Source organism: Pristis pectinata, chromosome 10, assembly GCF_009764475.1.
Source record: "Pristis pectinata isolate sPriPec2 chromosome 10, sPriPec2.1.pri, whole genome shotgun sequence".
Taxonomy (NCBI): Eukaryota; Metazoa; Chordata; class Chondrichthyes; order Rhinopristiformes; family Pristidae; genus Pristis; species Pristis pectinata.
Genome location: NC_067414.1, coordinates 60,398,928 through 60,421,126, shown reverse-complemented (window position 1 = coordinate 60,421,126; position 22,199 = coordinate 60,398,928). Strand labels below are relative to the sequence as shown.

At 37.5% G+C, this 22,199-nt stretch overlaps 1 protein-coding gene across 1 annotated transcript in view; it reads right to left on the bottom strand.

Moving 5' to 3' along the window:
* Window positions 1-2,848: 2,848 nt before the first annotated feature.
* dpysl5b (dihydropyrimidinase like 5b) overlaps window positions 2,849-22,199 on the bottom strand; it is a 60,767-nt gene continuing 41,416 nt past the window's right edge. Inside the window, exons 11-12 of the mRNA XM_052024725.1 lie at window positions 13,468-13,630; window positions 2,849-12,834 (exon numbers count right to left, since the gene is read on the bottom strand). Of these exons, the coding sequence (XP_051880685.1) occupies window positions 12,749-12,834; window positions 13,468-13,630 (249 nt within the window). The 3' untranslated portion in view covers window positions 2,849-12,748. The remainder of the gene's footprint in view (window positions 12,835-13,467; window positions 13,631-22,199) is intronic.

Below are 22,199 nucleotides of genomic sequence, written 5' to 3'. Positions count from 1 at the left end.
TTGTTTGAAAGACTTTCCAAGGCTAACCTTACAGTTAACTTGGCTAAAAGTGAATTTGGCCATGCCACTGTGACGTATCTTGGTTATGTTGTAGGTCAAGGCAAGCAAGCTCCTGTTCAGGCAAAAGTTCAAGCAATATCTGAGTTCCCTATTCCCACAGGTACGAGGACTGTTAGAAGATTTTTGGGAATGGTTGGATATTATCGAAAATTTTGTAAAAATTTTGCTGATATTGCTCTTCCCCTAACTAATCTTCAGAAGAAGGGAGTAAAGTTTGTTTGGACAGATTCTTGTCAAGAAGCATTTGAGAAGCTGAAAGCCATTTTATGCTACCATCCTGTGCTCAGAACACCTGACTTTGAAAAGCCATTTTCATTAGCAGTAGATGCCAGTGATGAAGCTGCAGGAGCTGTGTTGTTGCAGAAGGGTGACCTTGATGATATTGACCATCCTGTAGCTTACTTTTCAAAGAAATTTAATGAGCATCAAAATAATTATTCCACCATAGAGAAAGAATTACTGTCGCTTGTTTTAGCCTTGCAACATTTCAGTGTATATGTTTGCACCGCTCAGAAACCATTGACTGTGTATACAGATCATAACCCATTGGTGTTTCTGAGCCGAGTCAAAAACAAGAACAGAAGGCTGTTAAACTGGAGTTTAATTTTGCAAGAGTTTGAACTCATGATAACTCACATTAAAGGCAAAGATAATGTGATTGCTGATTGTCTTTCTCGATGTTAAATGGGAAACATGTATCTGTACTAATCTGATAGTCTGTAGTTGTGTAGCATGATAATTATTAACATTACTAACTGTATGCGCGGTTAAAATTTTCTTGGGAAAATTTTTTTTTAGGTGGGAGGTGTTACGGACTCAGTGAAAGTCCCTTTAAGATAGAGAGTGTGTGTGTATGTGTGTGTGGGGCGTGCTTACGTCAATAGAAGATAAAGGACGTAATGACGTTGTTGAAGAAGAAGAAGAGAGAGAGAGAAGGGAGAGAGACACCAGCCTGCTTGTTTTCTCTATCGATGGGTGAGAAACAATAACTGTGTTTGCCACTGAAATCCATGTATGGAAGTTGGAAGTAATCCGGTGGAGTTCACTTTGTTGCTGACCTGTAGAAGGAAACAGGTATTTGTGTGTGGACGACCACGGTTCGGATGCTTTTCGGGGTGAGGAAGTCACTACCGAGTAAACACTGAAGTGTCGTTTGGGTTTCATCGTGGAACATTTGGGTTTCGTATGTACTCTCTCTATGTTTTTCTACATCTACATCTTATCTTCAGACAACGGTGGTTGTTGAAGAAGCCCTTGCTCATGTTTCACCTTATGGCTTGCGGAACTGAACTTTAAGAACCATTCCGGAACTGGAAGTTTTGGACTTTGTCACACACACACACACGAAGAGTTTAGGTTTGGGGTTAACGTTCGAGGTTTAACATTCTTGAATTCTAACATACTAACATTTTTACTTTTATTTTACGTATTATCATAAGTAGTGATTAATAAAATAGTTTTTAACACTGAATCATGCACAGTGTGTTTCTTTTGTTGCTGGTTTGTGACAAGTACTCTATCCATCTGTGTTGCCACTTTCAGGGAACTATGGACTTGAACCCCAAGGTCTCTCTGTTCATCAACATTCCTTAGTGCCCTACCATTTGTTGACTTCCCAAAATGCATCACCCTGTATTTGGGATTAATTTCCATCTGCCAGCACTTCACCCAAATTTCCAACTGATCTATAACCTGCTGTGTTCTTTAGACAACCTTCTTCACCAACACCACCAATTTTCATATCACCCACAAACTTACTAAGCATACATCCCACATTCACATCCAAATCATTAAAATATATTACAAAGAGCAAAGCTCCCAGCACCAATCCCTATGGTACTCTACTAGAGAGAATTCCAATCAGAAAGACATCCTTTCATCACTATTGTCTTAAAACCAAGCCAATTTTGGATCCAATTAGTCAGCTTGCCTTGAATCCCATGTGCCTTACCTTCCTGACCAGCCTTTCATGCAGACCTTATCAAGTGCCTTACTAAAGTCCATATAGACATCTACCACTCTGCTTTCATCAATTTCCTTGGTACGTCCTCAAAAAAAACCTCAGTCAGATGAGCGAGATAGGAATTCCCCCACATACGATCATGCAAGGAATAATTGAATGCCTATATATATATATATATATATATATAAGTGATCTGAGTATTAACAAAGATGTAGTTGTACTAAACTTTGGTTTGTCTGCCACATCAGTTGACCTCCTTAAGAGGCAGGGGGCAACAGTATCAATATGAGAAAAATGAATCTTAGTGCTTTGCTGTTGCAGGAAGCAGAAAAATTCAAAAGCATAAAAATAGGAATTGTGATAGACAAAACTAAGTTGAAGGGGTTGGAATTGGGGTGCAAATTTGCAGAAATCTGGGGTTCAATCTTTGAGAAGAATGATATTCAAAGGAAGGAGCAAACAGCATATCAGGTAACATTGGTCTGAAAAGGAAATTGTGTGGACAACTGTTTACTGAAAATGGTGCAAAGGAAACAAAGTGGACCTCATTGATGTTTATTGTGGAGTGCAAGATAAAAATCATTGGCAGCAAATTAAATCCTGATGTGTGTCAGCGTTATTACAACATCACCAAACCACATTTGATTGGTATTTGAATCTCATACTTTTAAAGCCTGCTTTGAAGCTTACACTGCAGTGTAAGAAATAATTTATATTGAAGTGAAAATATCTTGTTTTAATGATGACCAACATGTCAAAACATAAATATACTACTTGCACATTATTTTGCAGTATAAAGAAATCAGACACACATGTAAACTAACATGCACTCCAAAACAAGTTTAATACTGTTTTGCATAAATTGTCACAAACCTTATATGTATACACACACACAAATACAATGAAATAACCATAAAGTAGCTTAGTTATCACAAGTAAAATGATAATAAAATGGACAGTTTGTTTTTCTTAAATATTTTTCCAAATCAAAATGTTTCCTTTTCCAACACTGACAGTAATATTTTAGTTTTCTAAACAAACTACAGAATGCCAAAGGCATAATTCTCCACAGCACTACAATACAAAAATGCAAATCTGCACATCTCATTTTTCATCACTCAACAAAATCCTAGAGTTGAGTACACCTTTCCATGTTTTCTTCAATGGAACCAAAGGAACAGCAATTCACTCAAACAATACACGGTTTAAATAATCTGGCTCCTAAAGTCCAACATGACTGAAATACAGCTGTAGCTATGGGAGACCACTGATTGAAACATTGGGAATAGTGCATTTTTAAAGCACAGCAGCAAAGGGTTGGTTTAGTTCATTTGAAAATAAATAAACTGATTATAAAAGGGGAAAACACCATACCAAAAACACATTTGGCTCCTACTGAAAATCTAAAGTAGCATTCATTCTGTGATACACTATAGCTCATAATATTTGCTTAAAGTTGTTAAGCTTGTAATGCAGAGCTAACATTTTATTTTGTTGTCACTGTAAATTTCCAAGGATGAAAAAGATTAAAGCAAGCAATAATGAATATTAATTTAGACACTAAAATTGACTAAACATCAATGCCAAATCCATTGTACAGAGTTAAAAAAAATCCAAACAATTTGCATTAATTTCTGGTTAACTGAATGGACAAAAAGTTGGTAAATGGAATATAAAGTGGGAAAATGAGGTTTTGCATTTTGGAAGGAAAAATGCAAAAGCAAATTATTGGTTAGAGCGAGACTACAAAATGAAGTGATACAATAGAGTCAGATGTCCAAGAGTGTGACATACAAAGAGTTGGCAGGTGGGTGCAACTAATTAGGAAGGTTAATAGAATGTTGGTCTTCATTACAAGGGGTATGGAGAACGAAATTAGGGAAATTTGATGCAATCCCACTGGGCTGATGAGAACCATCTATAGACTAGTGTATACAGTTCTGGTCTCCATATTTAAGAAAGGATATGCTTGTATCAGAAGCAAAGCAGAGAAAGTTCACTAAGCTTAATACTGGGATGTAGAGCTTGATGTATGAAGAGTGAATGAACAAGTTAAGCCAATATTCATTGGAGTACAGAAGAATGAAATGTCATCTCACTGAAACAGAAGATTATAAATGGGGAACTTAAAGGTGGATGCTTAGACACGGCTAGAAATAAAGGGGTAGAGATTCAGAATGAGGGTGTCCATTTATGACAAAGTTGAGGAAGAATTTCTTCTCTCAGAGTCATAACTCTTTGGAATTCTCCACCTCAGTTGTTGAGGCAGTCATTGAATGTATTCAAGGAAATAACTGACAGATATTTGACCCACAAGGGAGTCAAAGGATATGGCAGAGAGCAGAGAAGTGGTATTGAGGTCAAAATTGTATCAGGTACAATCATACTGAATGGCAGAGCAGTCTACAGGGACCAGGTGGCCAATTCCTGCATCTTATGTTCACATTATAACCATTATAGCTGGGCTGTCACTGGAACAAAACTTTTCATTCAATAGTATATTAGGTGACATTTACAATGAAAACTGAAACTACTTTTCATCTTCATTTGTTTTAGACTACATTCTTACATCTATTTCAGTGCTCAACATATTCAGAAATAATTTTAAAAAATGACAAACTTCAGAACATAAATTAGGCTATAATTCAGTTTTACTAATATATTGGAAAAAAATATATATAGAGAGGACCTGCTTCAACACAAGAGAGGATGTTCCTCTAATTTACCATCTTTTAGGATGTAAATCACAATTATACTAAATGGAAGGTTTTGGATCCAGAGACTTTCTACAAACTAGGCCATTATGAAATTAGAATGTAAAGTCAGAATACCCACAAATTGCCCTATTTTTGCATGCTTATGGTTGAAGCACTTCACCTTGAAGTGTTAAATGTAGCTCTAAAATTAAAATTTCATGGTGATGTCATTTTAGCAAGACAGTGAGACTGAATGAAACAAAAAAAATCACTTTGTAAAAATTAAAGGCTGTTTTGATGTCAGTTGTTGTAATTATCAAATTATACCAAATATTTTTTATTTACATGTTCTTATTAGCACCAGGTATACAAGTAGTGTCATGTTTCGAATAAAGCAACTCTCATCCAGAAAGTTCTAAACAATAGTTTAGAATAAGAGTTAAAAGGACTGCACTCAAAAAAGCATTTGCCAGAAAAAGAGGCAGTTACATGAAAATCACTTTTGGTATGTGGCTTCCTCTTTGCTTTAGCATCTTCATACCATTTCATGATTAGATTTACCATTATAACTATGAATTATATTAGCACCATTTCTAATTCCTGAGCAGACCAAATAAATTCTATACTCTTAACAATTAAATATGGCCTTTAAACAGATATCTGATTGTGTTACAACAGATGGCTTGAAACAAGGTTGCTTTTAAAACTGATTCTTTGTACGATTCTAACTATAATGCACTACAGATTAATTTGTGCATGTTAGTAGTTGTTACTACAGTGTTACAATTTCTAGTCCTCAACTAAATGCAAACTGGCAAGCTGTAGTTGAATGCAGTATTTGAGCAAAAAGTCTAAGATATTGAAGTAATTTTCACTGGAGAACAGATTGAAGAAAGATTTGGTAAGAGTCTGACAGGGTGAAGGAGGAAACTACCTTCACAGGTTGGGCAATGAAAGTTAAGTCATTAATTTAGAATTAGCAGAGAGATAGAGGAGAGATGTGTTTATCAAAGTAGTTTTGGAACACAAATGTTTTGCTGCAGGAAATGGCTTGGACAGATTACTGCATATTTTACATGGTGAATATAAAGAATAGCAAAGGAGATACAAAGCTGAAGGAAGGTAACTGGATTACTTCAAATCATTTTTGTGACGAGCAAAAACAGAGTCAGTGAGTCAAATGGCTATCTTCAATTTAAACTTCTGCTTCCTGAAGCGAGAGGTTGTATCCAAAGTCAACAAGTTCACACAATCAACATTTCTAGTCTTCCTAGAAGTGAATTGTATTGCATACAACTGTATGGCTGAGAACAGATTCTTCCTACCCAACCCCTCATAATATCCAAATTAGGAGTTGTTAATTTTGAGCAGTTGTACATGAATTTCAAAAATTGCAGTGTGTTGTGTAGTGCAAAACATAAATCATGCAACAGTGTTATGCTACACTGGAATGAGGCAGTTCACCGAATATATTAAAGTGGGGTTTTAGGAAAGGCAAAAGACTATTTACAGTTCAAAATTAATTTAAAATAGACTTTCTAAAAGCCATGATAAAGATTTAACTGTTAATTTTTTTTATATATAGTGACAAATATGAAGAATGTTAAAAGGATACAACAAGAAAACCTTTTTCTATTTCAGGAGAGAGTTTATAGTAAAATCTACGTGAAATTTCTGAATTTTTAAGAATTCCTCTTAAACAGAAAGCTCAAAGCCTTAATCCTTAAGGTGAGGAAAGAGTGGATGACCAAGATGTAAATGGAAGCATAGACTGGGGCTCAGGGAAGAAAGATGCAATAGGGTTTGGTGATTGGGAGGATAGGAAATGGAGAGAGAATGAAAATGGGGCAAGACAGAATTACTTCCAAATTGGGAGAGAGGAAAAAAAAACACACACCTTATAGCATAAATGAATTGCAAGAACTCATGACTCAAGCGTATAATTTCATAGCAATGAGCATAACTCAAAGCCCTTAGGTAAATATCAAAACTTTAGCATGTGTTTTTTTTTCCCAAATCTAATTAACCAGAATGAATGAAAGTATATTATTCCAAAACTTATCCTTCTCACTTTTTCTCTTGGTGTATGCTATTGCTCCAATCTCAAAACCAACTTGTTCTCAGGCCTCCACCACTACTGCTGGAATGTTGGGAGAAATACCATAAAGTCTCTGCTCTTACTCCTTTCACTTGCCTGTGCTCAGCCTAGATTCTGAGGGGAAAAAAAAATCAATTCTAACAGAAAGAGTTTCTTTAAATTGTTTTTTTCTTATAACAGGACAAGTGGCAGCACTTTTTCAAATTTGCTGTCCTTGAAACAGCCTTCTTCTGAAACAGAATTTGCCATTTTAGGTCTCAACAGGGAGGGATAGTTGCTGCAGAAGAGCAAAGGGATTTAGAAATCCATACACATAAATTGCTATTAAAAAGTGCATAAGTACAAACAATAATCAAAACGGCTCTTGGAATGTTGAGCCTCATCTCAAGGAAGTTACAGAGAAGACAGCTTGACTTTAAATGGGTGCACTGTAAATTTATGAAAATTATGACAGATTAGAGTTACGTTGGAACACAATGACAAATACAGTATGTTATTCACTTCAGTAGAAAAAACAATGAATATTTTCTCGAAATGGTGAGAGGTTGGGAATGATGTTAAAAGGGTCCTGGGACTCAATTCACTCAAGGATAACGTATGTGTGCAGCAGGCAATTAGGAAGGCAAATGCTAGCCTTTATTGTAAGAGGATTTGAATACAAGAGTAAAGATTTCTTCCTGCAATAACATCATACCTTGGTGAGTCAACATTTGGAATATTGTGCACAGCTTTGGTCTTTTTATAAATTAAAAGGATATTCACGCTTTAGAGGGAGTGCAGCAAAGATTCACCAAACCAGTTCCAGGATGGCAGGTCTGCAATGTGAGGACAGGTTGAATAGGTTAGAACTAGGTTCCATGGAGTTTAAAAGTATGAGATGAGATCTCATTAAAAAATTCAAAATTCTTTAAGGGGTGGAATGGAAAGATGGGGGGGTGGGGTGGGGAGGGGAGGATGTTTCATCTGCCTGAGGAGCCTAGAATAAAAGGTCAGTCTCAAAATAATGGGCAGGCCGTTTAGGATTTAAAAGGAGAAATTTCTTTACTTAAAAGGGTAGCAAATCCTTGGAATTCTCTACCCCAGAAGGCAGAGGTGATTCTGTCATTGTGTTCAGAACTGTGTTGCAAAATGGAAGAACTTCCCTCTTCATATTAGGTAATGACTAGTCTGCATCCTAAGTTTCAAATCAGACATTCAAAATGAATGTTGATACAAAAGGCTCACTTAATGTTTTGTATTCAATAACTGCAATGGGAATAAATAACACATAAAAAAAACAGCATGCAATCACAGGGATGACAGCATGTGACCATTTCGTGGATCAACACGGCATGGTATTGTTAACCAAAAGTAATTGTAAAATAGCCCTGGAAGTTAGCAAAAAAAAATAAAACAGAGTCTTGCTGTCATATTTTTAAGAAATAACATTTGTATAGAAAGTCCCACATAGTGGTAAAGAATCATTCAAAGGCAGGAAGCACCAAACAGATAATTCTCAATAAATCACCAAGAGACCAATGCCATATAAATAGCCCTTAATTAGTGTGGGGGAGAAAAAAGCACATCTGAGGGAAAAATTGGATTAAAAGCTTCATTTAAAAAAAAAGAAATAGGCATCAACTTTTCATGCACATTAATGCAGCTGTTTCTAAGCTAACTGCCCCTTTTCCACTTCAGCTGAAGATCAAGGGATAATAAATACCCGGAGGAATAACTCCTTAAAAAGACTAATTTTGCAGTGACACAAATGACTATAAATTAGACAGATGCTGTACCTTAATAGTCTTCAGCTTACAGCTACATTGTGGATTCCAGCTAGAAAGTACTTGGTTGGAACTCTGATTCTTCGATTCAGGAAAGGACCTTTGACTCTTGTTACGGAGAAGTTTACCTATGCTATATTTTAAATATCCAGAAAGACAGTAACAAGTGTACCCATATTCTATTTACATTTGCATTGTTTGTACATACGTTTAAAATGTGTAAAGTAGGCTTAATCATGAACACCCTTTAAAAACTCATCTTACAGGTGTATGCAGGTTACCCACACAGTTTCAGGCTAACCTCCACAGAGTAGCTGACTATTTCTCTTTAAAAACAAAACAATTTCACCTTCAGGAAACATTTCAAACTGATGTCGAAGCTACAGTACAAATGGATGTGGATTAAGCACAAAGCCCAATGTCCTATTTCATAAATTTCATGGCCATCCATATCAATTCTTAAAGCTGTATTTCATTTTAGAAGATTAATAGGAAAGCTTGGTGCCCTTAACTGGAACCACCACAGTGGTTAGGTAAAAATGACCCTGCTAATCTTAAGGCTTGTTGGAGGTTCCACTGAATTATATTGCTTTGTTATTTCTAAATCAGATAATGACATTAGGATAGTATCTTAATTGGATGTGGGTTCTATTTATTGAACAGCTTTTTAATTCATTCAAAAAAAACATTTCCCATGTGTTTTTCTAGTTAGAAGTCACAAGGTTAATAAAAATTTACAGCTATTCTCCTGTTCTAATTTTCTTCAGTGCCCTTAGAAAACTGTCATGTCTATTCCAAGTAATTTCCTCAAAAACTAAAATTGGTGCAACCAGGTCAATACAAAGATGCCTGGTAAGTTGACAAAATATATGGCAGAGCATGATCATATATATGAAAAAAAATTCAAACACATAAAAGGCAAATATTTTTGTTTCTTTTTCAAAAATAAAAGGCAGCTTGAATTTTGTCTTCAGTTTAAATGACTGAATTAATTTGCTAGAAATCAGTACTATTTGAAAATTTCAATGGAGTTGGAGAAATACAGAAATTCTATACACATTCGATTAAAAACGACTGTGCGGGACTTAGCTGATATCATGTTGTCTTATAACTCCAAGAAACTGGTCTTAATGGTGTCTTCTGCCCCTGTATCTCTTCATGAACAATTCTATTTTCAAAACAAAGTACAAATCTTGCACTTTTGATGTTGTTAACTTCTTTTGAACGTTCCATAGTGAAAAATGCCACTTTATGCTTGAAGTAAAGCAGGCATAACAGTTTCTCTTTCTTCTCCTATGACAAACATCGATTACAAATTGGCAGCAAAGCCTGCATGAAACTTCCCCAACAGTGGGTACAACATGCACAACACATGCAGTGTCCATATACAGTAGCATATTAAGGCTATGATCATCAGCTCCGTGACAATTTTCAATGGTACAAATGAAATATTAAGCAGCCTCAATTTAAGATCATATTATTCTTTTTAACAGTCTATTTAAATAATGGCAAATTTCAGCAATGTTGACAAAATCTTATGGTAATTATCAGCGCTCATTACAGACAACACATTCACAGACCTCGCTATATGCCTAATTCCCTCTTCCCCACAATATACCAAGACTTCACTAGCTAACAAAAGTTGATTCTGGACATTAAAGCCTAATTCATTCATAAATCACACAAAAAGTCTTGCTAACAATTGTTGCAGTAGTCATGTTTCTGACCAAATTACTTTACAATGATTCTGTTCAGCTTTGGAAAATACATTGTATTACAATAATGAAAAATAAACAACATGGGATTTCAGTAAAGCATATAGTCCCTCAGGGGGCAAGTCATCATCTGAGGTTTTGATTAAATTATAAAGTTGTACCTTACGAAATAAAGATCTTAAATTTTGTTAAAAAAATTAAAATGACCTTTTCATCTAAAAACCTAGCAACACACAGTATTGATAACACCTCAGTCATTTGCCACAATCCTTACTTAGTCAGAAGTCAGGGGGGAATCTAAAAAAGTATTTCAATTATAACAGTTTTAAAAATTATATGCAGATTTTTGAAATATTTCAACCAAGCAATGGCTTTCAGCAATGCACAACTATAATCATAAATCAACTCAAAACAAGTTTTATGGCACAAGTTATTTTTCCCAATTTTTAGCTTGTTTCAACAACTTTCCATTAATGTGACTGATTTACTTAGCAATCTGGCTGCAGCACCACATCCTGGAAAGAGGAGAATAATCTAAATTCAAAACATACCTGAAACAGAAACATAGTTCACTTGAAGATAGATATAGCAGATTGCCTTAAATACTGTAAAATACATTAAAAAAGAATCAAATACAACTGAGCTTAAACTCAGAATTCTGTTTGGAATTAATAATTTCTTCTGTAGATCCTTTTATCAACTCTACTGCATGCAGTCTTGGAAACATAATAGGGAAATAGACTGATGAGAAGAATGTCAAAGTAAAATCTTTTTAATGTTATAAATGCCTACTAACTGCAACAACTATTTTAACAGCGCACCATCTTTAACTATATTTGTGAAATTATATAAAAATCTGCTCCTTCCATAAGAAAAAAGGTTTAATTATTAAATATTTGTTTGCCTTAAAATGAGTGATCACATTAATTTGTGCAGTCCAGTTAGACTGCACTTTTAATAGCTGAGGCCAACACTGCACCTATCCAGCAGATCTGCATCATTTAATTATAACAGACTAAATTTAATAGATGTGTTTGGATGTAGGAAGAGCACCACTTTTTAAGAAAACTTTAGATAAAAGGATTTCAGTAATTTCATATTTCTTGAAATAACCAATTATCAAGTTATTTTTAGATAGTCAAATTTAATAATTTCCAAGACATTAAAAATAATAAAATTACATAATTTTGTATGCTACTGGGGTTGTGGAATGACTGGAGAAACTCCTTGTTTCATTATGTCATATGATCATTGTAAATAAATACTACAACCAAAGAAGATCAAAGACCAACCATCATTGCTCAAGAATTTGTGCACAGTAAAATCAGAAGATTTGGAGGCCACACAGATGGCTTGGTTACATGGAATTTTCCAGCACAGAAACAGAACATTAGGTTTAAGCTGATGTTTACGTTTCAGATAAATCTTCTCCAACCTCACTTCATTTCACCCCATCAACATATGCTGCTATCCATATTCTCCCTCATATGTTTCCCCTCAAGTGCATCTGTGTGATAATAAATTTCAGGTTTTCACACCAAGTAAAGATATTCCTCCCAAATTTCTTGTTGGATTATGCTTTCATAATATGAAAAACACAAATCCTTGAACATTACATAACAAAATCCACAAAAAATATAAACTTGCCAATTGTGGAAAAAGAAAATTAAGTTATTATACTTCTATTTTCTCAAAAGGCTAAAATACTTCAATAAAGGTTTTCTTTAAAAAAAACCATAGTACTCATTCCAAATAAACCAAGCAGTGACAACCAAACAACTAATAAGCAGCATACAGTATACGTAATAACAATTAGCAACTCACTGTAACATTTTCAACTTTTCTTCCAGTTTTTCCAAGATTATGAACAGTGAAACTGCCCAAAGTCTACATACGTAAAAGCAATTATCAGTTTACAAAATGACAATTTCATATTGAGAGCAGCATAAAACATTGGTATTAAAATCCTCATGTGCACCAACTTAAATCACATTACAATTTATGTAGAGGCATTAAATATTAATACACTTTAAAATATTGCTTTTAAAGTATTCAAAATTTTTTGAAGGTAAAGAATTAAGGAACTTTTCCAGTATATGAAGTCAGACTGCAACATGCACATACTACATTTCACTTGTGCACAATTTATTATGGCAGAATTATGGGCTTTCTGCACACAGCAGCAAAGCCTAACATACGGTCAATAGTAATGGATCTGTGAATTGTATTGTTAGTCAATTTCCAGATCTGACCAAGTTCCTGCTGTGTTGATCTAATATCCTCCCACATCTTGCAAAAGTCTTAAAATAACCAAAAAGTTGCATGTTTGTTCATTCCTTTGATATCAACACTGTGTTGCTGAGGCTGTTGTAGTTATCTTCAGTGTGTGGTGAGTTTATTCATTTATACTCGTGTTTTCAACTGAAGGTTTCAGTTGGGAGCATGCTACTCTTTTACCAAATGCCATTAGAATGACCACCAGGCGGAGCCAGAACTCTGGATACAGGGCGCTTTGGCAGGTGATCATCAACTTGGGATCCTGCAAAAAACAGAACAAATATGTATATAAAATTTCCTTTGCCAATAAAATGCAAAATGCAGATATTAACATGTTGTCCCACAAAATCTTAATACAGAAACACAACAATACAACATTGAATCATGTAAAAATAAGAGGCTCCCATTATCCATGGAATCACACTCCACAGATAGAATAGTGATAAAGTTAGTCAAAGATGATTACAATGTAATTAATTTAAGGGAAATCATCATTATGCTGACAAGATAATATTAACAAAATAACAACTTCCAGAGTGATCAATATTCTAAAGCAGAAGCAATTCAATTGCTCCAAAAAAATTTCAAAATATTATCTATGGAGATTTGAGTAAAACAGAAAAATGCTCTAAATATCCAGCAGGTGAGGCATCATTTGTGGAGAGAGAAACAGAGTTAATGCTTCACAATGATAACTTTAATCAACCTTTCCCACTCCATTATGAAAGTGGAGCACTGATATTTCCCGATGAAATAAATCACAGCCATTGCTTCTGATTTCTCACCATGTTAAATGTTGTCAGCAATCAGAAACACTTTGAAAAGGCATAAAGCGCCAGTTACCTACAGATAAAATTCAAACATTTGTTAAATCTAAGATATGGTGAAGTCTTACCTGACAAGCTGAAACTGGATTCATGCAAATCCCTCACTCCACTGTGGCGTGTTGTGATGCGAGACTGATGTTCTGAATGAGGTGGCATCTCCTTTTTTATATTAAGTACTACTGCCACATCACCTGCATATGGGGCACGATCCACAGGCTTTGCAGTCAGACTCTAAGATAATTATAGGAATGTTTTAAATAAAAGCTTTATCTCTAGTTACAATTTGCTGTAATAATTACATATGGCCTTAATTGTTAAGTAGTTTGTTTTGCTTCCACAAGTGCGCCCTCAATCTGACTATAATCTCTTCTGACCAAGGGACTGAGACCTTCCCTGTCTCTTGTCACATTACACACTATTTTGATATTCATCTTAAACATGATTAACTTGACATTTCTAATTCACAACTTTAAATTTCAGAGATTTCACCCAAGGGCAGGATGCATAGCTTCGCTTCTGAAGAGGTCACTCATTGTGAGGATGCAGCATTATATGACTCATACCTCCCACCAGCTGGGGTACTCATACTTTGGTGAGTCCACGAAGAAAAATGATTGGATTTTCACACGTGACGAGAATATCATCAATATGAGCATCAGTAAATGATGCAGCAGTGGGAATCCTGTGCCCAAGGGCACACAACAATGCCAGCTCTGTTCCTGCAGCTGGTGTACATCAAGGACTATCAAAAAAAACAGGATCCTTCAGGAGCAGCAGCAAAAATTGCACTCCAAATGCATTTCAAATGCTTGCAGAGCGAGATTGAACAAGTTTGTTTCATGTATGAATACCATGATATCACATGCTACTGCAATAACAGAGGACCAAACAGCAATCGCACAATTACGTGCAGATTCTTCAATGAGCATGTGCAATCTACAAGACACACAGCACCTTAGCTGCTTAGCACAACAATATACAGCTAAGTACTCAGCTGCTCACAACCCACAGATAAGAATAGGAGGGCTTGTGAGGGACGAAGCTGTTCCCCTTTCATGTGTTGCCTCTTTGCCCATGCTCTCCTCTCACCACCACCACCCATCCACACCAATTAGTCAGTAATATGTGGTCTCACATCCTGAATTTCAGGCCAGTAACTTGCTGGCTATTGTGACCCTTGTTGAAATGAAAGCATTCTGGACAATTATGTGGTCCACTCCTCTAATTTTCTGTATTTTTTTTCCCACCTCTGAAGCTCCTTCCTCTGAGCTGCACCCACAGTTGCTGCTGTGCAGTATTGTGCAGAGCATAGAAGACCACAAACAGAAGTGCATCTTCTGTATGCTGATGACCAACTTAACCACATTTTTCATGCACAGGCGTCTTAGCTTATCTTGCTCCTGGCCCCATTTTAAGGTGATATCCCTTGTCTCCAAATCAGGTGGTTAGTAGGTTTGCTCAGAGATATTAAAAGATCAGGGAGGGTAAACAGTCAGAGAATGTAGGGTCTTGGCATCTGGTGAGGATTCTAATGCACAAATGGAGAAAGATCCTTATTGTGGTTACAGGTCAGCAGCTGCAACAGAATGGTGACTTGATAACCAAATATGTGCAATCCATGGCAGCGTGCACTGTTGGAAGCCAGCTGGACCCAAAAAAACAGAATGCCTGCTTATTTTGACTGGCCTCATCTATGGTAAAGTCAGTGTAATTAAGTCAACCGAGAAAACAAGATGCCAGTCACTTGCCTGTTGTATTTGTCCACAGCTGTTACATTCTCCTCAAACCCAATAAAGGACCTCCAGATAATAAGTTGACAGCCACCAGAAGAACAAGGTCACAAGGTCCTGCAGGCAGAAGGCTAAAAATATCTTTCATTGCCTGATGTGATACTCAGCTTCAGGGGCCAATGTTCAGGTACATCACAGAAACTCAACTTGTGACTGAAAACAATGAGTGGTTATGACTTCCTGTGAGTTGTGCCTCTTTGCTCATCGCCTTAAACCTGTACATCTGCAAGCTTTTGAGCAGAAATCTGCTCCTATAAAGGTTCTTGCAGTTGTGCATTGTGGCCTTCATCTGTGTTTTAAGCATCACTGTGTAAGCAACATCCCACTTAGTAACTATGATGAGCTGCAAAAATATAATGGACTAGCAAAGTTTTAAAAGTGAACAAAGTTCACTCTTAGCTCAAATATACCAAAAGCTGAGAGGAAGTTTCTGAAACAACTCCAAATTCAATTTTTCAGAAATCTTTTATAGAAGGAGAATCACTCAAGTAAACAGTTGTGACACTCTGTGCCCATTACCAGATTTGTCTATTTTTTTTGTCTCCATTCTACACCGATGGCACTGAGAAGCTTCAAGAAGATTAGGAAACCAGTGCAAATGCAAGTTGAAATTCTAAAGTCACAGAATAACTTGAGAATGGAAGGAGTCCATTTGGTCTTTCATGCCCATTTGAGCACTTTGTAGGAGCAATCCAGTTCGTCACACTTTCCCACCCTCTTCTCATAGCTTTGAAATTGTTTCCTTTCTGATACTTATCCAGGTTCCTTCTAAATTCAGCAATTAAATCTGCCTCCACTACAACTCTTGCCAGTGCAACCCAGACCCTAAAAACTTTTCTTTTCCTCATTTCACTTTTTTCCCCTTTTGACAAATCACCTTCAATCTATGCCTACTATTTCTTGACCTCATTGCCAATTGGAACAGGTTTCTATCCATATCCTCTTCACGATTTTAACTTTATTAGATTCCTCTGCCACCTCCTCTGTTCTAATAACAACTCCAGCTTCTCCAGTGTATCAAAATAACAAAAGTTCCTCAACCCTGGAATCATTTTGGTTAATCTTCTCTGGACCTTCTCTTTGTGTTTTATATTTTCCCCAAAGACAAGGCACTCAGAAATGGATACAGTATTCCAGTCATGGCTGAATCATTGTTTTGTGACTTATTCTCTCTTGTAATCCATTTATAAAGCTCAGATTTCTATTCCTATGTCCTTTTTAGAATTCTGCCCTCCAGTTTAGATTGCCTCTTCTCATCAGAATGTCACACCTCAAATCTCTCAGCATTCACCCATTGCAAAAACTGCCTGTTTCTTTGAAGTATGTCAATTATATGTTCACTGTGGCTCCAAATTTGGAAATTCTTCCCTCTGCACTCAAGTCAATGTGTTGAATGATGTGGTCCAAGTACTGATCCCTGCGAAACTTCACTGTACATTTCTTTCATGACTCTTTGTCCAGGTGCTTGACCAACTTGCCATCCATGCTGCTTCAGTTCCTTTTATTCTATGGCATTTAGTCTTGATGACAAGCCCATTATGAGGCATAGTGTCAAATACCATTTTAAAGTCCATATATACATCAACCACATTTCGCTCATTGACCCTTTCTATGGCTTCATCAAAAAGTTCTATCATTGGTTGGATACAATTTACTTTTAACAAGTTCATGGACTTCCTCTAATCAATCCACACTGCTAATTCTGTTTCTTCTCCACCACCAAGATTAATCTGACCGGTCTACAGTTGCTGGGTTTATTCTTGCACTTTCTTGAGCAAAGGTGTAACATTTGCAATTCCAGTTCTCAATGATCACTTGTGAATCTGCAGATACGAATGTAAGAAATAGGAGCAGGAGTAGGCCATCTGGCCTGTCAAGCCTGCTCCGCCATTCAATAAGATCATGGCCGATCTGGACGTGGTCCCTGCCTTCTCCCCATAACCCTTAAATCCCCTCCTGTGCAAAAATATATTTATGTCTTAAGTATATTTAATGAGGTATCCTCTACTGCTTCCTTGGGCAGAGAATTCCACAGATTTACTACTCTCTGGGAAAAGTAGCTCCTCCTCATCTGTCCTAAATCTACTTGCCCGAATCTTGATGCCACGTCCCCTAGTTCTCGTCTCACCTACTAGTGGAAATAACTTTCTCGCCTTTTATATGCTTCTATAAGATCCCCTCTCATTCTTCTGAATTCCAGTGAATATAGTCCCACGCAATTCAATCTCTCCTCATAGGCTAAACTGCTCATCTCTGGAATCAACCTGGTGAACTTCCTCTGCACTGCCTCCAAAGCCAGTACATCTTTTCTCAAATATAGAGGCCAGAACTGCAAGCAATACTCCAGGTGTGGCCTCGCCAGTACCTTGTACAGTTGCAACATAACCTCCCTGATCTTAAATTCAATCCCTCTTGCAGTGGTCAACATTCCATTTGCTTTCTTGATAACCTTTGCTGCACCTGCAAACCAACCTTTTGTGATTCATGCACAAGTACTCCCAAATCCCCCTGCACAACAGCATGCTACAATCTTTCACCATTTATATAATCTGATCTTCTATTTTTCCTTCCAAAGTGGATGACCTCACATTTACCAACACTGTACTCCATCTGTCAGACCCTTGCCCCCTCACTTAAGCTATCTATATCTTTCTGCAGACTCTCCACATCCTCCGCACAATTTGCTTTTCCACTCAATTTAGTGTCATCAGCAAACTTAGACACACTACACTCAGTCCTCTTCCACATTGAGAACACATATCATGAACCATTGTGGGCCTAGAACTGACCCCTGTGGCACACCGCTCACCACTGATTGCCATCCAGAGAAGCACCCATTTATCCCAACTCCCTGCCTTCTATTGGTTAACCAATCCTTCATCCATGCTAATACATTATCCCCAACTCCATGCATCCTTATCTCATGGATAAGTCTTTCATGCTGCACCTTATCGATCACCTTCTGGAAATCCAGGAAAACAACATCCACCTGTTCCCCTCTATCCACTGCATTTGTTATATCCTCAAAAGAACTTCAGAAAGTTTATCAAACAGGACCTGCCCTTGCTGAATCCATACTGTGTCTACCTGATGGAACCACTTCTATCCAGATGTCTCACTATTTCTTCCTTAATGACAGCTTCAAGCATTTTCCTGACCACAGATGCTAAGCTAACTGGCCTATAGTTACATGCCTTTTACCTACAATTTTTTTTTTAAAAAACAGTGGCGTGACATTCGTTGTCTTCCAACCTGCCAGGACCTGTCCAGAGGCCAGAGAATTTTGGTAAATTATCACAAACGCCTCTACTGTATCTTCCACTATTTAGTACCCTGGGATGCATTCCATCAGGACCAGGGGACTTGCCTACCTTTAGGCCCATGAGTTTGCTGAGCGTTACCTTTCGTGACAGCGATTGTATCAAGGTCCTTACCCACCCACTGCATCCATAACATCCCTCCTTTGCATGTTAGATGTGCCCTGATATCTGGAAGATTAGAGCTGGATTGCAATTTCCTTTCTTACTTCTCTCAACAACCCAACTGGACCAGGTGATTAACCACAAAGTGCAAATGGCACTTTTAGTACCTCCTGTTTACAAATTTTTAGCCCAACCAGAATTTCAATTAGATATTCCTTTGCTGAGACTCTAGCAGAATATTCTTCCTTGAAGGTTGATTAAAGTACACATTTAATACCTCAGCCATGCCCTCTGCTACCAATGGTAGATTTCCATTTTGTTCACCACTACTCCTCTTAAATGTTCACATGCCAACAGAATACTTCTGAATTTCCATTCATGTTTAAGAACAGTTTCCCCCCCCCCCCCCCCCCATGTTCTTCATTTGACTCGTTTCCCTTTTTACTTCCTATCTTGTAATCAGCTTGGTTCTCAACTGTGTTGATAACCTGCCAGTTGATACATGCTCCTTTTTTTTGGTCTTCCAGGGAGAATTGGATTTTAACTTCCCTACCCTTTCTCCCTCATGGGAACATGCCCAGACTGTACCTGAAACATCTCTAAAGGCCTCTGTCCATTCAATTTTACTTACCATGCCTTAATCTCAATTTACATGGGCCAGATCTGTTCCCATCCCTTTGAAATTCTCTTCTCCAATTAATGATTTTTACCCTGGAGTGGTCCATGTTCTTTTACACAGCTATTTTAAACCTTATGATACTGTGATCAGTGCTTTCTAGATGTTCTCTCACTGATATACCCCACCTGGCCCAGATCATTTCCCATAACCAAATCCAGCAGCCTCCTTAATGGACAAGAAACAAACTGTCCAAGACAATTCTCCTAAACACTTCCCTCTATTTGCCCATTATATTGTCACTATCGCAGTCTACATCTGCTTGTGAAATTGCCAAGAATTTGCACATTTCTGCAATTTCCTTGCAAATTTGCTCCTACATAAACTCCCCACTAGTTGCCTGCTGATAGCTGTATAGTGACATTACTGGAACTATTCTACTGTTTAATTCTAAGATAGATATGTGCAAGTATCCCTATTAAAGAACAATAAACACTGAAAATGCTACTCTCCCTCCCCCAAGAGGATTCTTACAAGTCTTAATGTGCCCATATTAATAACACAAGTAGTCAGGTTCATACGGGATTTCTGAGATGCCCACAATCAAATCACCCAATTAAAATCCCTGCCTTTCCATCTGACACAAAATTAGAAAAAGGTATTAAAAGCTCAAAAGAATGAGTAGCAGGTTGAAATGGTTCCTTGCACAAAAAAAAAAGATGCATAGAATATAATATCAAACAAGGTGACAGGAAATAGTTTGAATTAATGAAGCATGATGAATTCCTCGAAATAGTGAGCATACCCAATGCAAGTCATCTATTCTAACAAGTCCTTGCTCCCCATCATTTTAATTTTAAAAACAACTCTTAACTATTTTTAAGCTTTAATATTCAATAAACAAGACATCTGGAGACTTTTTAAATCCAGAAGGTTCTTAGGACATGAAATGACTTGCAAGAAACACTGATAGAAATCCTTCTTGCAAGTATGTGAAAAATTAATGCATAAATATTTGAAGAACTAATTTTTCCATAAAGTGGAAAGCATTTCCAGATGCAGCGTTCAATGGTCTGCAACTGTGCTATTAACTTCAATGATTTGGTATTTACTAAGATCATGCCCCCTTCATTTTACCAGTGGCCTCCAACCACCTCGTAGTCTACAACTGTTCCAGGTCTTGTTGCAGTTTGAGGGTGCCAACGAACTGACCTCTCTATTTACCTACCACTTTTCATTTGATCTAGCTCTCTTGCATGATAAGCAAAGATCCTTGGGCGCACAACTCTCCATTAGGTATAGCCTTCTCCTAATCCTAACTGCAATCTTTGTGGCTTCAGCAGTCCTTTGGTATTGCCTCCAGTTCCCAAATGGGCACTATTTCTTACTTCATTCCATTTAACACTTCATCTGCCTCAAGCAACCAGAACTACAATTTAAACCCATCTCGGCAGCATGGCTTTTGTGGTTTTTGCTGCAGTTTGCTCAGACTATGGCTCCCTTGTTGGAATTGAACCAATTTTTACTTCAAAACACATTCCAACAGGTCTACAGCAGACAGCATCTCCCTGGAACTATACTCATCTCTGGAGCACCTGGACAGTAGAACTCTACATTATTATTAACTAGAGCTCCAATACCCTAATTCCGAGCAAACTGGTCACCGAACTCTGAGACCTGGGACTCAATACCTCCCTCTGCAAGTGGATCCTTGATTTCCTGACCAACAGACCACAATCAGTGAGGATAGGCAGCAACACCTCTGCCACGATTATTCTCAACACTGGTGCTCCACAAGGCTGCGTCCTGAGCCCCCTACTCTATTCCCTATACACTTACGACTGCGTGGCCAGATTCTGCTCTAACTTCATCTACAAGTTTGCAGATGATACCACAGTAGTGGGGCTGTATGTCAAATAATGATGATTTGGAGTACAGGAAGGATATAGTAACATGGTGTCATGACAACAAACTTTCCCTCAATGTCAGGAAAACAAAAGAGCTGGTCATTGACTTCAGGAAGGGGGGCAGTGCACATGCTCCTGTCCACATCAACGGTGCTGAGGTGGAGAGTGTTAAGAAGCTCCTAGGAGTGAATATCACTAATAACCTGTCCTGGTCCAACCATGTAGACGCCATGTCCAAGAAAGCTCACCAGTGCCTCTACTTCCTCAGGAGGCGAAAGAAATTTGGCATTTCCCCATCGACCCTTGCCAATTTTTAATCGATGCACCATAGAGAGCATCTTATCTGGATACAGCACGGCTTGGTATGGCAACCGCTCTGCCCGTGACCGCAAGAAACTGCAGAGAGTTGTGGACATGGCTCAGGACATCACGGGAACCAGCTTCCCCTCCATGGACTGATTATGCTGGTTGCCTTACTGAGGCAGTGAGAAGTACAAAGACTCCACTCACCCCAGACATTCTCTCTTCTCTGCTCTCGCATCAGGCAGAAGATACAAAAGCCTGAAAGCACATACAACGAGGCTCAAGGACAGCTTCTACCCCACTATGAGACTACTGAACAGTTCCCTAGTACGATAAGTGGACTCTTGACCTCAATCTACCTCGTTATGACCTTGCACCTTATTGTCTACCTACAATACACTTTCTCTGTAACTGCAACACTTTATTCTGCATTCTGTTATTGTTTTACCTTGTACTACCTCAATGCACTGTGAATGAATTGATCTGTATGAAAGGTATGCAAGACAAGCTTTTCACTGTACCTCGGTACCGGTGACAATAATAAACCAATTCAATTCAAACGAGAGTTAGCTTTCTATATAAAAAAATTCACCACCATTATGTGGAGGCCACTGTCATTTTAACACTTGCAAAAGCCTGCAACTGGTGGGGATTTTTTTTCTCTTTTTGTCCTGTTGAAACTCCATATGCCTTCTTACCAAGGTGTCATATTCAGCAAAGTAGCTGATTAAACTTTTGAAAAAATAATGTACATTTTTAAGT